The 16,272-nt window shown below is 45.8% G+C and overlaps 1 protein-coding gene across 1 annotated transcript in view; it reads right to left on the bottom strand.

The window, feature by feature from the left end:
* The window catches only part of plrg1 (pleiotropic regulator 1), a 48,262-nt gene extending 46,344 nt beyond the window's left edge, over positions 1-1,918 (bottom strand). Inside the window, exon 1 of the mRNA XM_067991680.1 lies at positions 1,763-1,918. Coding sequence (XP_067847781.1) covers positions 1,763-1,771 — 9 coding nt within the window. The 5' untranslated portion in view covers positions 1,772-1,918. The remainder of the gene's footprint in view (positions 1-1,762) is intronic.
* Between the last annotated feature and the right edge of the window lie 14,354 nt (positions 1,919-16,272).

Raw genomic sequence — 16,272 nt, 5'->3', positions numbered from 1 at the left:
CAGAGACCTGGGGGTATATGTGCACAGGTCGTTGAAGGTGTCAGGGCAGTTTGAGAAAGTGGATTTTAAAAAAAGCATACAGGAAACTGGGCTTTATAGATGTAAGGAATCTTACAGCACCAGGTTATAGTCCAACAGTTTTATTTGAAAATCACAAGCTTTCGGAGGCTTTCTCCTTTGTCAGGTGAAGTGTGGGATTCTATGAAGGTTACCGCATATATAGTCATTCTCTCTCTCTCTTCCTTTCGGATGTTTCTCTCTCTCTCTCTCTGTCTGTCTGTCTTTTGTTCTGGCCGTTTGTATATTCGGTGGTCCTGTATGTAATATCTCTCTGTCTGAACACTGATTGCCTTGACAACAGGCAGTTGGAAAGATTATCTGTAATCACCAGGCATTGCTCTCTGACTATATATGCGGTAACCTTCATGGAATCCCACACTTCACCTGACGAAGGAGAAAGCCTCCAAAAGCTTGTGATTTTCAAATAAAACTGTTGGACTATAACCTGGTGTTGTAAGATTCCTTACATTTGTCCACCCCAGTCCATCACCGGCATCTCCACATCATGGGCTTTATAGAGGCATAGAGTACAAAAGCAAGGAAGTTATGATGTACCTTTATAAAACACTGGTACAGCCACAACTGGAGTAGTGTGTCCAATTCTGGGCACCGCACTTTAGGAAAGATGTGAAGGCCTTAGAGGGTACAGAAAAGATTTACTAGAATAGTTCCAGGGATGTAGGACTTCAGTTACATGGATAGACTGGAGAAGCTGGGGTTGTTCTTAGAGCAGAGAAGGTTGACAGCAGATTTGATAGAAGTGTTCAAAATCATGAGGGGTATGGACAGAGTAGATAGAGAGAAAACATTCCCACTGGCTGAAGGGTAAAGAACCAGAGGACACCGATTTAAGGTGATTGGAAAAAGGACCAAAGGCGAAAGGAGGAAAATTTTTTTTTTAAAAACGCAGCAAGTGGTTAAGATCTGGAATGCACTACCTGTGACAGATTCAATCATGGCTTTCAAAAGCAAATTGGATAAATACTTTAAGGGAAAAAAAATTGCAGGGCTACAGGGAAAGGACGGGGGAGTGGGACTAGCGAGATTACTCTTGCAGAGCGCTGGCACAGGCTCAACGGGCCCGTCTACCTCCTTCTATGCCGTAATCATTCTATGATACATGGTGGCATGACCAATGTTCAGTCACACAAATCTTAACTTGCAAAGGGCAGGCAAATGAAAAAGCAGTTGTAAAATGTCCATAAACACAAAAAAATTGTTTAAAACGGAGAGCCTTTGGTTCAAAGGTACACGGCTATGCGACCAGCTTACAGAGTATTAGTGCGATTCATTGCAGTAGCCCCACTGCATCCAGGACATCTCGCCATCTGTGTCGGTATTAGAGTGGACCAGCAACAAGCAGAGGGGGCAGGGGAAGAGGGAGAAATATATATTGCACTCAATCAATATGCATTTTATTTTTGATTGTACAATGGGGAGGCTTTCATCTTTAACAGTAAAAACTCCCCCCTTTCTTTTCCCTGTCCAAGATGTTGAAAGTAGCCCTTTTACTTCCTTATTACTTTTCTGTGCACGGCGAGCAGCAACACCGGGTAGTTGCCGAAGCTCTCAGACCCTCTTATTAATGGCAGCTCACGCTGCGCTTACAGAGCTAGGCCCGTAGCCCCAGGGCAACCAAGAGAACCACAAACTTTTATATTATATTATATTATATTCACATTCAAAACAAACAACACCCCACCTCCACCATGGCTGCGGCTCGCGCTCACTGCCGGCAGAAGCTCGTGCCGCTTCCGAAAGCAGTTCGAATTTCGGGCAAAAACCGTCACTTTTCTCCGCCGGACACCCAGCAAACCGCGCGCCTGTCGCTCATTACCGCGAGATCAACCCTCGAACTTTGGCGGCTATTAGGAGAGGGAGTTAAGGAAACGAGAAAGAGAAGCCCCGTCACAGTATCATTCCTGCCCGCCAACTACAGCGACACGGCCGTCGACGGGATATACGGGTGAACTGGAGTGCTCAAAACGACAGATTTCTCGCCCCCGCTGTCCCTGAGTTCAAAAGCGGAGTCGCTATTTTGCCACAAGCTGGGGATAGGTGGAGGTGGCTGTAATCAGACCCGGGGTCAAAGCGAGCGGAAGATCCAACAGCGGACAGAGTTAATGGTTAATCTCCTGGACACTGCTCCTTGTAGCCGGGGAGAAAAATCATAGGGGCACCATAAAATGGGTATTTGTTTCTTTCATTTTCTTTGAACACTTTAATTTATTAGTTACAAAATATTAGAGATGGGGAAAAAAGACTGAAAGGCAATGCTCAGGGCCTTCTGGGACGTCCTGGGGGGGGGCGACTACGCGCGGGTCCTGGGGGAATGTCTGGCGACCGGGGAGATGCCCCTTTCGTGGCGCAGGGCGGTCGTGGTCCTGCTGCCTAAGAAGGGGGATCTCTGCAACCTTAAAAACTGGCGCCCGGTCTCCCTCCTCAGCACGGATTATCAGGTCTTTGCCAAGGCGATGTCTGCTCACCTCGGCGCCGTGCTGGCCCACATGATCCACCCCGACCAGTCCTACACGGTCCCGGGCCGAAAGATCCAGGATAACATCCACCTGGTCCGGGACCTGATCCACCATTCCCAGAGAGCTGGTCTGTCGGTCGCCTTCCTTTCCTTGGATCAGGAGAAGGCGTTCGACAGGGTGGATCACGAGTACTTATTCGGGACTCTGCGCGCTTTCGGGTTCGGGTCGCATTTCGTCGCCCGGATCCGACTTCTGTACGCCGCCGTGGAGTGTCTGATTAAGGTTAACGGATCCTTGACGGCGCCCCTTCGCTTCGGGAGAGGAGTGCGTCAGGTGTGCCCCATGTCCGGCCAATTATACACCGTCTGCGTGGAGCCTTTCCTGCGCCTTTTGCGAAAGAGGCTGTCGGGACTGGCTGTGCGCGAGCCGGACGTGGAGGTCGTCCTTTCGGCTTACGCCGACGACGTGCTCCTCATGGTCACCGACCCCCTTGACTTGCGGAGGATGCGCGAGTGCCAAGAGGTATACTCTGCCGCGTCCTCCGCAAGGATCAACTGGGAGAAATGTTCCGGACTCCTGGTGGGTCAGTGGCAGGTGGACTCCCTGCCGGAGGAGCTCAGGCCTTTCGCCTGGAGTACCACGCACCTCCGGTACCTGGGAGTCTACCTCGGCCCTGCCGAGGAAGCCTGGCCGGCGAACTGGGAAGAGCTGGAGGCCAAAGTCGCCGCTCGCCTGGCGCGCTGGACAGGACTGCTCCGAGTGTTATCCTACAGGGGTCGTGTGCTGGTCATAAACCAGCTGGTGGCCGCCATGTTGTGGTACCGGTTGGTCACTTTGACCACCCCCCCTCCCCCTGAGTTTGTCGCCAAGATTCAGAAGAAGTTTGTCGACTTCTTCTGGGCCAAAGGGATGCACTGGGTCGCTGCCGCGGTCCTGAGTCTCCCGTTTAGGGAGGGCGGTCAGGGGCTGGTGTGCGTCCGCACCCAGATGGCAACTTTCCGCCTTCGGTCGCTGCAGCGATACCTGTACGTTGAGCGTCCTCTTAGATGGCGTGCGCTGGCGACGTACTTTTTCCGCCAGGTGCATGGCCTGAACTACGACACGCAGCTCCTGTTCGTCTCGCTGCTGGGCGGCCGCACATCTTTGCGGGAGCTGCCTGTCTTTTACCAGGATCTGCTCAGGGTCTGGAACATGGTTGCCTCTAGCCGGTGCTCTCGCCCGTCGGGGGTAGCGGCCGTCCTGCAGGAGCCGCTGCTCGGGAATCCGTTCCTCCGCGATGTCGGCTTCGGCCGCTCGCGGCTGACGGAGCAGATGGCCGTGGCCGGTCGGGTAACCAGAGTCAGGGACGTCCTGGATGGCGGAGGGTCGGGTTGGTTGGAGCCGTGGGCGCTTGCCGCACGGATGTCCTCATGGCGTGCTGGGGACGCGGCCGCCGCCATCCGGGCGTTGAAATCGGCGCTCGGCCCTGACTCCACTCGGGGTGTGGAGCCATCCCGTCCGATCTGACCCCCGGTCGGACGGAATTCCTCATCGGCGCCAGGCCCCGAAACCTCCCTCGGAGGGCTGCGCCTCACAACTTGAGCCGTCTCTCGGAAATTCCCTCCGCGCGGAGGGATTTCCTGTACGGGCTGCTCCTGCACACTCTCCACTTCCTTGCCCTCGTCTCTTGCCCGGACACGCCCTGGCGTACCATCCTGCCGTCCGGAGGAGACGGGGGTCCCCAGTGGGGGGCTCTCTACTCAGGGAACCTCCCGTGTCACATCGGGGTTCTGGGGTGGAGAGTGTTGCACGGAGCAGTCGCGTGCAACAGGCGTTTACGCCATTTTACGGACTCCCAGGCCGCCTGCAATTTCTGCGGCCTGGATGAGTCCGTGTTTCATTTGTTCACGGGGTGTGAGAGACTGCAGCCCCTGTTTGATTATTTGGAGGGGCTGCTCCTCAGGTTCTGGCTGCACTTCAGTCCCACGCTCCTGATCTTTGGCCGCCCGGTGAGGAGGGGGGCGGGCAGGTCGGTGGACATCCTCGTGGGCCTGCTCCTGGGCCTGTCCAAGGTGGCCATCCACAGGTCCAGGTTGCTCGTGGGGGCGGTCGCTCGGACTGTCTGCCTCTCTTCCATGGAATGCTCCGCGCCCGGGTGGCCCTGGAGATGGAGCACGCGGTGTCTGCCGGTACACTTGAGGCTTTCCGCGACCGGTGGGCACCGCAGGGGCTGGAGTGCATTCTGAACGAGGAAAATAAAATTTTAATTTGATACCTGGTTTCATTTTATTTGGTTTTTAGTATTTAAGCACACCCTACACCCCCCCTTATAAAAGGGGGGCCTAAAAACACAAAAAAAAAAGGTGCTGGTTGGTGGATAAAGTGATCGTTGAGTTGTTTGGTATCATGGGGGATTTTGTAGTGAGAGGTTTGTTCCCGGTGCTGGTGTTAGTTGGAGTGGTTTGTTGCTCTGATAAAAAAAAAGGAAAAAAAAAAGGCAATGAAGAGTCTGTTCACTTTCCATTTGGCGTGGGAAGGCAATGCAATGCAGGTGCAACTAATCGTGGGAGAATGGGGGTAAAGGGTTGGAGGTTGGATATCATGTGATGAGATCTCCAGGAATAAATCCAATCAGAGTTGGCAATGTTATGGCTGAGAGAGGAAAGAGCAAAGAGTAAGCAGGAAAGTGTATCAGGTTTCAGGAAGCAATACTGCACTGGCTTCATCATCTGTCCCTGTCACCCATTACCTATGCCAACACCTTCTGGGGCAAGGACTGTTGTTTGAGAATTAGTCTGACAGGACATTTGGGGACTAACACTAAATGTTTTTTGCTGATACTTCTAATTAGGACCAACCCAGATCTGGCCACCGTGATGTATCAAAAATGGTTGAGCTTTGATAGCAACTTTAAATATTACTAGCTGTTCCTCAGATTATAAAATGAGTATTAGCAGAACTGATAATGAACCTGAACCTGTAGGAGTTATTTGTACAGTTATATGGGCTGCTTTTTCTGAAAGTTTTTCTTTTAAAATGTTCCATCAGTGGGTTTGAGGTGGGGTGATCGTAACACCTGCCAACATACAACCACCTGCTGCTATTTCCTCCCAGAACCTTCATTAGCCTTGCATAGCAATTTGCAAGCCAGATAACTGACCTTCATTGGCTTACCACCGCTGGGAGCACGGGAGAGAAATATGGTTCTGGAGCACCCAGTTAAAGCGCAACATCGCATCATCTGGAGTACTGCATTTAGTTTTGGGCACTGAACCTCAGGAAAGGTATGTTAACCTTGGAAAGGAAACAGCGCAGATTCACCAGAATGATAAGAACATAAGAAATAGGAGCAAGAGTAGGCCAAATGGTCCCTTGAGCCTGCTCCACCATTCAACAAGATCATGGTTGATCTTTGATCTCAACTCCACTTTTCTGCCCGATCCCGATATCCCTTGATTCCCTTAGAGTCAAAAAATTTATCGATCTGAGTCTTGAATATACTCAACGAATCAGCATCCACAGTCCTTTGGGGTAGAGAATTCCAAAGATTCACACCCCTCTGAGTGAAGAAATTTCTCCTCATCTCAGTCCTAAAGGGACCCCTTATCCTGAGACTATGTCCCCTAGTTCTTGACTCTCCAGCCAGCCTACTTCAGAAAAAGCAGCCCGTGTAACTGTACAAATAACTCCTTCAGGTTCATTATCAGTTCTGCTAATACTCATTTTGTAATCTGTTGCTCCTCATAGGACAACCCTCTCATCCCAGGAATCAGTCTAGTGAACCTTTGTTGCACACCCTCTAAGGCAAGTATATCCTTCCTTAGGTAAGGAGACCAAAACTGTACAGAGTACTCCAGGTGTGGTCTCACCCTAGCCCTGTATAATTGTAGTAAGACTTCCTTACTCTTGTACTCCAACGCCCTTGCAGTAAAGGCCAACATATTTGCCTTCCCAATTGCTTGCTGTATCTGCATGTTAACTTTCTGTATTTCATGGACAAGGACACCCAATCCTCTCTGAACAGCAACATTTAATAGTTTCTCACCATTTAAAAAATATTCTGTTTTTCTATTCATACCAAAATGAATAACCTCACATTTCCCCACATTATACTCCATCTGCCACTTTCTTGCCCACTCACTTAACCTGTTTTTATCCCTTTGCAGACTCTTTGTGTCCTCCTCACAGCTTACTTTCCCACCAAGCTTTGTATCATCAGCAAACTTGGATACATTATACTTGGTCCCTTCATCTAAGTCATTAATATAGATGGTAAATAGCTGAGTCCCCAGCACTGATCCTTGCGGCACCCCACTAGTTACAACCTGCCAACCTGAAAATGACCCATTTATTCCTACTCTATGTTTTCTGTCTGTTGACTAATCCTCTATCCATGCTAATATATTACCCCCAACCCCATGAGCCCTTGTGTAACAACCTTTTGTGTGGCACCTTATCGAATGCCTTTTGAAAATCCAAACATACTACATCCACTGGTTCCCTTTTATCCTGCCAGTTACATCCACAAAAAACTCTAATAGACTTGTCAAAAGTAATTTCCCTTTCATAAAACCATGTCGACTCTGCCTAATTATCTTATGATTTTCTAAATGCCCCATTACCACATCCTTAATAATGGATTCTAGCATTTTTCCGACTACTGATGTCAGGATAACTGGCCTGTAGTTCCCTGTTTTCTCTCTCCCTCCTTTCTTGAATAGCGGGGTCACATTTGCTACCTTCCAATCCGCTGGGACCATTCTAGAATCTAGAGAATTTTGGAAGATTACAACCAATGCATCCACTATATCTGCAGGCACCTCTTTTAGAACCCTAGTACATCGGCCATCAGGTCCAGGGAATTTGTTGGCTTTTAGTCCCATTAATTTCTCCAGTACTTTTTCTTTACTAATATTAATTACTTTAAGTTCGTCACTCTCATTAGACCCTTGCTACCACTATTTCTGGTATGTTTTTTGTGTCTTCTACTGTGAAGATTGATACAAAATATTTGTTTAACGTCTCTGCCATTTCCTTATTCGCCATTATAATTTCTCCTATTTCAGCCTCAAAGAGACCCATGTTTACTTTCGCTACTCTCTTCCTTTTCACATACTTGTAGAAGCTCTTACAATCCGTTTTTATATTACTTGCTAGTTTACTCTCATATTCTATTTTCTCCCTCTTCATCAATTTTTTGGTCATCCTTTGCTGGTTTCTAAAACTCTCCCAATCCTCAGGCTTGCTACTCTTGGCAACGTTATAAGCCTCTTCTTTTAATCTAATACTATCCTTAACTTCTTTAGTTAGCCATGGATGGATCACTTTTCCCATGGAGTTATTCTTCCTCAATGGAATGTATATTTGTTGAGAATTATGAAATATTTCTTTAAATGTTCGCCATTGCTTATGTACCGTCATATCTTTTAATCTAATTTCCCAATCAACCTTAGCAAATTCGCCCCTCATACCTATGTAATTGGCTTTGTTTAAGTTTAAGTCTCTAATTTTGAACTTAGTACGTCACTCTCGAACTCAATGTGACATTCTTTCATATTATGATCACTCCTCCCTAGATGATCCCTTACTATGAGATTACTAATTAACCCTGTCTCATCACAAAAGACAAGATCTAAAATAACCTGTTCCCTGATTGGTTCCATGATGTATTGTTCTGGGAAACTGTCTTGAATGCATTCCATGAATTCGTCCTCCAAACTACTTTTGCCAATTTGATTTACCCAGTCTATATGAAGATTAAAGTCCCCCACGATTATTGCATTACCTTTGTTACAAACTCCTCTTACTTCTTGATTAATACTCTGTACAACGGTATAACTACTGATGAGGGGCCTATAAACTACTCCCACCAGTGTTTTCTGCCCCTTGTTATTTCTTATCTCCACCCATACTGATTCGGCTTCCTGATCTTCCGAGCCAAGATCCTTTCTCACTGTTGTCTTTATGTCATCCTTTATTATCAGGGCTACCCACCCCTTCCCTTCTTTTCCATTTTGTCTGTCTTTTCGAAAAGTAAAGTATCCTGGAATACTTAGTTCACAAACTTGGTCACCTTGCAACCACGTCTCAGTAATGGCTACTAGATCAAACCCATTTATCTCTATTAGTGCAATTAATTTGTCTGTCTTGTTACAAATGCTTTGTGTATTCAGATAAAGCGCCTTTAATTTTAACGTTTTACTATTTTTCCCTGATTTCACCTTATTCACTGATGCACTTTTACTGTTAAACTCTCTGTCCCTTCCTGACACTCTGCTTATCTTTACCCAAATGGCTACACTGCTCTATGATACCAGGGTTTGAAGGATTAAATTATGAGGACAGGTTGCATAAACCTGGCTTGTATTCCCTTGAATTTTGACGGCTATAGGGTGATCTAATCAAGGTGTTTAAAATGATAAAGGGAATCATAGGGTAGATACAGAGACTCTATTTCCTCTGTTTGGGAAATCCAGAACAAGGGGATATAATCTTAAAATTAGAGCTAGGCCATTAGGAGTGAACTCAGGAAGCACTTTTTCACACAAAGGGTAGTGGTAATCTGGAACTCAGTCCCCCAAAAAGCTATTGATGCTGGGTCAATTGAGATTTCCAAGACTGAAAGTGATAGATTTTTGTTGGGTAAGGGAATCGAGGGATATGGAACAAAGGCGGGTAAATTCAGTTAAGGTACAGTTTAGCCATGATCTTACTGAATTACAGAACAGGCTTGAGGGGCTGAATGGCCTACTCCTTTCCCTATGTTTCTTACGTGTCACTTCTCAGCAAGATGGCAGAAGGAGCAGCAGCTATGGGGATGTCAGCAGCTGGAAGGCCTCCAAATTTTATGATGCGTTCGTGAAGGAGCTGCGGGCAGAAGTGAGGGCCAGGAGAGACCGTCTGATGGGCACTGAGGACAAGAGGCTCCATAGAAAAGTGGTGCAGTCTGCCTGGAGAGAGGTGGCAGAGACAGTCAATGTAACCTCCACCACCCAAGAACTGCCACACAATGTAGAAAGGTTCAATGAACTCACAAGGATGGCCAAGGTAAGTCGGCTCTGCTGAAAATAAACATCCTCGACCACTCAGGCAGCTGGAGTCATACCAAGCACATAGGAAGATGGTAGTGGTTGTTGGAGGCCAATCATCTCAGCCCCAGGATATTGCTGCAGGAGTTCCTCAGGGCAGTGTTCTAGGCCCAACCATCTTCAGCTGCTTCATCAATGACCCTCCCTCCATCATAAGGTCAGAAATGGGGATGTTCACTGATGATTGCACAGTGTTCAGTTCCATTTGCAACCCCTCAGATAATGAAGCAGTCTGTGCCTGCATCCAGCAAGACCTGGATCCAGGCTTGGGCTGATAAGTGGCAAGTAACATTCGCGCCAGGCAATGACCATCTCCAACAAGAGAGAATCTAACCACCTCCCCTTGACATTCAACTGCATTATCATCGCCGAATCCCCCACCATCCTGGGGGTCACCATTGACCAGAAATTTAACTGGACCAGCCACATAAACACTGTGGCTACAAGAGCGGGTCAGAGGCTGGGTATTCTGCGGCAAGTGACTCACCTCCTGACTCCCCAAAGCCTTTCCACCATCTACAAGGCACAAGTCAGGAGTGTGATGGAATACTCTCCACTTGCCTGGATGAGTGCAGCTCCAACAACACTCAAGAAGCTCGACACCATCCAGGACAAAGCAGCCCCCTTGATTGGCACCCCATCCACCACCCTAAACATTCACTCCCTTCATCACCGGCGCATTGTGGCTGTAGTGTGTACCATCTACAGGGTGCACTGCAGCAACTCGCCAAGGCTTCATCGACAGTACCTCCCAAACCCGCGACCTCTACCACCTAAAAGGACAAGGGCAGCAGGCACATGGGAACAACACCACCTGCACGTTTCCCTCCAAGTCACACACCATCCCGACTTGGAAATATATCGCTGTTCCTTCATTATCGCTGGGTCAAAATCCCGGAACTCCCTACCTAACAGCACTGTGGGAGAACCTTCACCACACGGATTGCAGCGGTTCAAGAAGGCGGCTCACCACCACCTTCTCAAGGGCAATTAGGGATGGGCAATAAATGCTGGCCTTGCAACGCCCACATCCCATGAACGAATAAAAAAAAACTCACCTATCACACTCTTTTGCAGCATTTGGACGTTAGAGGAATTCAATTTTGCCAAGGGCAACCGCTCCAAACACTCGTGCACCTACTTTACTCAAAACCACTCTCTCACCTCATTTTGCCTGCCACAGGGGCTTCTGCTAATCTTCATGGACAATTCTTTTAAAGTGACAAGGCACCTTTCCACAAACGTGGCCTGACTTGCTGAGCTTCCCCCGAATTTTCTGTTTTTATTTCAGATTTCCAGCATCTGCAGTATTTTACTTTTGAAGGCACCTTTCATATCTGATTATCATTGGCATGTGTAGAAACTTAATATTACTTATTACTATACAATGCATTAACATCCAAACAAGTAGTACAAAGAGAAACTTTATTGAACCCCGACTTGTATACAAGTGGAAGAGCACCTCAAGACAATGGTTGAGGATACATCTTCCTCGAGTCAGTGAAACCGCTCATGTTTATACAGTTCAATAAGAACGCCCATCTGCTACAGAATATGGGCGTACACATACATTCTTTATTGGCTCAGGTAGTTGGTCAATCAAGTAGTGAGCCTGCCCCCCGAACGTCCATAGCCACCTATTACTTTTGCACGTAGGCCTGAGCATTCCCTTCCTCCCTACATTCCTGTCCTAGTTATCAGTAGGGCTGAAGTCAGTCTCAAGGCCACATGGCCATTCAAGAAACTGTATTCTCATTATATTCTTGTAGTCAGCAATACCCTTATCTGCTAGAGAGGCCAGAATGTACTAAGCACCTGTTCAGCTAACTTAATTATCAACATACCAAGGCTTAAACATAATTACACAATTGTACTTCTCTGTGTGCTGTAGCTAAACCTATTATGTGAGTTAATAAAGAGTTAATATGGTCAAGTATCCCTTCATGCACTTCCACATTAATATGGTCAAGTATCCCTTCATGCACTTCCACACATGCATGACCTCATATCGAGGAAGTCCTCGTGACATTGAATGGCCTATAACATTGTCTTCTCTTCCTCCAAAGGAAAATATTGTATACACCCAGAGCCACAGAAGGACCATTAGGGGAACATGCCATCAGTGAAAACCCTGAGTCCAGAGGAAGAGAAGGCATTACATTTAATAGACAGATGGACATGACAGCCTGTATGAAATGGCATGGTTGGAGATTAACTTGCAAGAGAAAATTGGCAAAAGCTTGACAAGGGTGAGCGTATATAGTTTCAGATTCTTTTGCTTTCTTAAAGTTATTGCAATTCCTTTAGACTCACCTGCTATTTCTTCAAGGACAAATGTCACCATGTACACAGCTAAACAAGCTCTTTTATCTTTCACATCATAGGGGTTGCCTTGGAGGAAGAAGCCAGCCATTCCAATGACCAACCAGGCACTTCCAGATCCACCTTTACCAACTCCAACTTGGCGATTTACCAGCATAGATACACCCCTTTGTGAGAAATTAGACAGTCAGAATCCCTCGTGAGAATAAAGATCTGGAAGTGGAAGATAGGGATAGTGGTATTCCTCCAAGGACAGGGGAGAAATGATCACCCTTGACGGAGGAGCCTAGGGACCCAGATCTCAGGGGCCCAGTCTTCAAAAGAACAATAATTCTGGAGCATTGATCTCATGTGCAGGCAATGCAGACCGTTTCCATGTACATGGTTCAGATAATAACGTGATCTAATACATTACATCACTTCGGAGTCTTTGGAGGTAATCTTCACCTTCACCGCAGGGTGGACCAACTACCCATTATAGAACTCGTCCAATTTTCGTTCCTTTAAGTTCCTCCTCTACTTCACCACTGAGCATTAATATTGACAGGCTTGATCTTGAATTAGGGGATCATCAAGCCCAAAATAACATTCCAGCATCTCTTTCAGTAATGTTTCAGCCAGCTGCATCCATGCCTTCACTGACTGAATTTGGAACGCAAAGTCTCTCTGCTTCCAGAGCCACGATCTTTCCCCTCTTAGCTGAACCACACAGAACATGTGGTCTCCAGATGGTATTTTCACCCTTCTACCACCCTGCCAAGCACATTAGCTAGGCTTATACAATACCTCCCTCCATGCTAAATATGTTTCCTGGGCATTCCCCCCCCGCCCAATCAAAGCATGTTTCTCAGCATGATCCTCCTCATCCTTCTTCCTTCTCCCTGTCCTCCTCCATTTTCATCTTCCTTCCCCAATTGCCTCTCTTCCACACCCCACACTCCTTTCTCCTTCTCCCCTTCACTCTCCCTCCCTTCCGTACAAACATACGAATTAAGAGCAGGAGTAGGCCACTCAGCTCCTCGAGCCTGCTCTGCCATTCGATAAGATCATGGCTGATCTGATTGAGACCTCAACCCTACTTTCCCGTCTACCTACTATAACCTTTGACTCCCTTGTTAATCAGGAATCTATCTAACTCAGCCTTAAAAATATTCAATGATCCTGCTCTCTGGGGAATGGTGTTCCACAGACTCACGACCCTCTGAGAGAAAAAAATTCTCCTCATCTCTGTCTTAAATGGGAGACCCCTTATTTGTAAACCGTGGCCCCTAGTTCTAGTCTCTCCCACAAGGGGAAACATCCTCTCAGCATCTACCCCTTCGAGTCTCCTCAGGATCTTATATGTTTCAATAAGATCACCTCTCATTCTTCTAAACTCCAATGTATACAGGCCCAACTTGTCCAACCTTTCCTCATAAAATAACCCCCTCATCCCAGGAATCAGTCCAGTGAACCTTCTCTGAATCGCCTCTAAAGCAATCATGTCCTTTCTTAAATAAGGAGACCAAAACTGCACACAGTATTCTAGATGTGGTCTCACCAATGCCCTGTACAACTGCAGCAAAACATCTCTACTTTTATATTCCATTCCCCTTGCAATAAATGACAACATTCCATTTGCCTTCCTAATCACTTGCTGTACCTGCATACTAACTTTTTGTGATTCATGTACTAGGACACCCGGATCCCTCTCTACATCAGAGTTCTGCAATCTCTCCCTATTTAAATAATATATTGCTTTTCTATTCCTCCTGCCAAAGTGGACAAGTTCTCATTTTCCCACATTATACTCCATCTGTCAAATTTTTGCCCACTCACTTAACCTATCTATATCCCTTTGCAGACTCCTTATGTCCTCTTCACAACTTACTTTCCTACCTACCTTTTTGTCATCAGCAAATTTAGCAACCATACATTCGGTCCCTTCATCCAAGTCATTGATATAGATTGTAAATAGTTGAGACCCAAGCACTGATCCCTGTGGCACTCCACTCATTACATCTTGCCAACCTGAAAATGACCCATTTATGCCTACTCTCTGTTTCCTGTTAGCTAACCAATCCTTTATCCATGCCAATATGTTACCCCTTACACCATGAGCTCTTATTTTGTGTAGTAGCCTTTGATGTGGCACCTTGTCAAAAGCTTTCTGGAAATCCAAGTTGTTGTGGGAAAATCACCACTCGGAGTCAGACTTAAAGATTCAACATGCAGTTTATTGGACAAAGTACTTTGGGAGAAGAACTGGACACTCCGCAGTGTACGCAGCCACCTTCTCAATTTTAAAATGGTCGTTGAGCTTTTTATATGTTACAAGTACAGACATTCAGCAGCTATTACATTATTAGCCTTGGTTAGTCACACGTTAGCCAATTAGGCCCCCACAGCAACAATTGACCTCCAATCACATTAAAACAACTGTTATCAACTTTAAGACAGTCTGGTCTTTGTCTATTCAGTCTGGTTCTGTAGTTTTTATCAGTTCGTTGTGCTCAGTCAGCATTTTTTTAATGTCTTTTCACAGGGTCCATCTTGTCTAGCAGAATCCATTTTGTTTAGCAGTACATTAATTTGTTAATCATCATTTGTTATGTTTAAGCTTTAATTATGGTTATGTTGGTCTGCGCAAGGCGCATTTCAGTGTGGTCTCGGGGCAGTGACCGCAGCCACGCACACACTAGTCGCCTAAGGTCATCTTTGCCTTTAACCCAACAGCTTAAATTTTACTTTAAATCAACAGCTTAGATTTTACTTTAACAGTCCTCCCTTTTGGTCATGATTATGGCTTAATAATCATTTAGACCAATAACGATAGAGTCCATGCAACATTGGTCTGGCACTTAATACACAGCCTTTTCGGGTATTTACATAACCCATTATATTACCTATCATGAGTCCTGGAGGATTGTTACTGTCCGATACAATATTTACAGTCCGGTCCAATATCCCAAAATTTGTTTATTTTACATAATTTCTTCTTGAACCGCTTTTCATTTCCCAAAATATCCCACTACATTGTGCCCGAGTCCCTTCTATCATTTCACAATTATCCCAACTTGAGAGCAGTATTGTTAGACTGACAGGACTTGTCAATGTAAAATTTTCTTCCCTCCCGAAAGAATTCTTCCTTGATACACAGCATTCAATAGGAACCATTTAGACTGGACTTCTTTTATTTAAAATATAATTTGATTATCCCCTTAAATTACAAGTACATTTTTCTTTCTCGAGTGCTTGAACAGCAACTCATATAAATTTTTCTTATCAATTCCAATTTCAGAAACAAATTATGTCCAGGCTTTGTGGTTTTATAGTAGAGATGAAGTGCTCGTAATTACTTTTGGATGTAACTCCCATATCTCCCCACCTCGAGCACTCTGTCTCGGAAGACAATAAATGGGTTAAAACAAAACAAATCAAAATGTTTTCAAAAGAAGATCACCACGCTGTGACATTTGGTATCTGCTGATGTCTGCAGCTAAAGTCTTAAATTTTTGACACCACTGGATCGTTTCCTGCACCAAATTTCTCCAGCAAAGGTTGCACCGTAACTTTGTAAAGCCATTTTATGTCAAAGAACTACTCTTGGTAATCCTGCACCATCAACACTCACGTGGTCCCAAAAACCAGGGTCACCTGTTTTAAAAGAAACACAGAAAATCCATTGCGGCTCTTCTTGAGAGCCCAAAGGGTTAATTTGTCAAATCATCATTTATTATTTATTTATCCAAAGGAATAATCCCTTTACCCGAAACAAAATCAGAAAACAAAACAGGAGAGAGAGATTGCCTAGTCCCTCTCTCTCTCTCTCTCTCTCTGGAGCTCGCAACCTGTCTGAAATAAACACTGTCTCTCCCACATACAGATGTACGTAGGACTGCAGACTGGAATTCCCAACTCCAAGTCCTAATCTCCGTGTTTTCAAGATGTCCAACTCAATGGTGTTAACAACTGGGGCACCCGTATTAAAGGCAGTTGCTATATCACTTATCACAGATCTTTACGTCTCCATATTTGTCTATCTCTTTTACGATGTCCACCTCCATTCCATGTCGTGCTTTGTTTTAACGCTTGAGTTAGGAGGTGTTGATATAATTGTTGAGTTTTCTTAGCATTCTCAATGCGAGTTATATAATTTGTCAGGGAAGGTCTCCCCTCTTTGGTCAGATCTTGTATTGGAGCTACTATTCGTGAATAGTTTCAAATAAAATTGAATAGCCCCAGAACTTGTCGAACTTCCTTATCATACTGTGGCGGGGTAAAACTGATAGGCGTTTAGTACCCTGTGTCAGTACATAGCTCAAGTAATGGACTTCCAATTGTCCAACCTATGCTTTCTCTTCATA

Source organism: Heptranchias perlo, chromosome 1 (assembly GCF_035084215.1).
Source record: "Heptranchias perlo isolate sHepPer1 chromosome 1, sHepPer1.hap1, whole genome shotgun sequence".
Classification (NCBI taxonomy): Eukaryota; Metazoa; Chordata; class Chondrichthyes; order Hexanchiformes; family Hexanchidae; genus Heptranchias; species Heptranchias perlo.
This window is presented reverse-complemented; position numbering and strand designations above follow the sequence as displayed.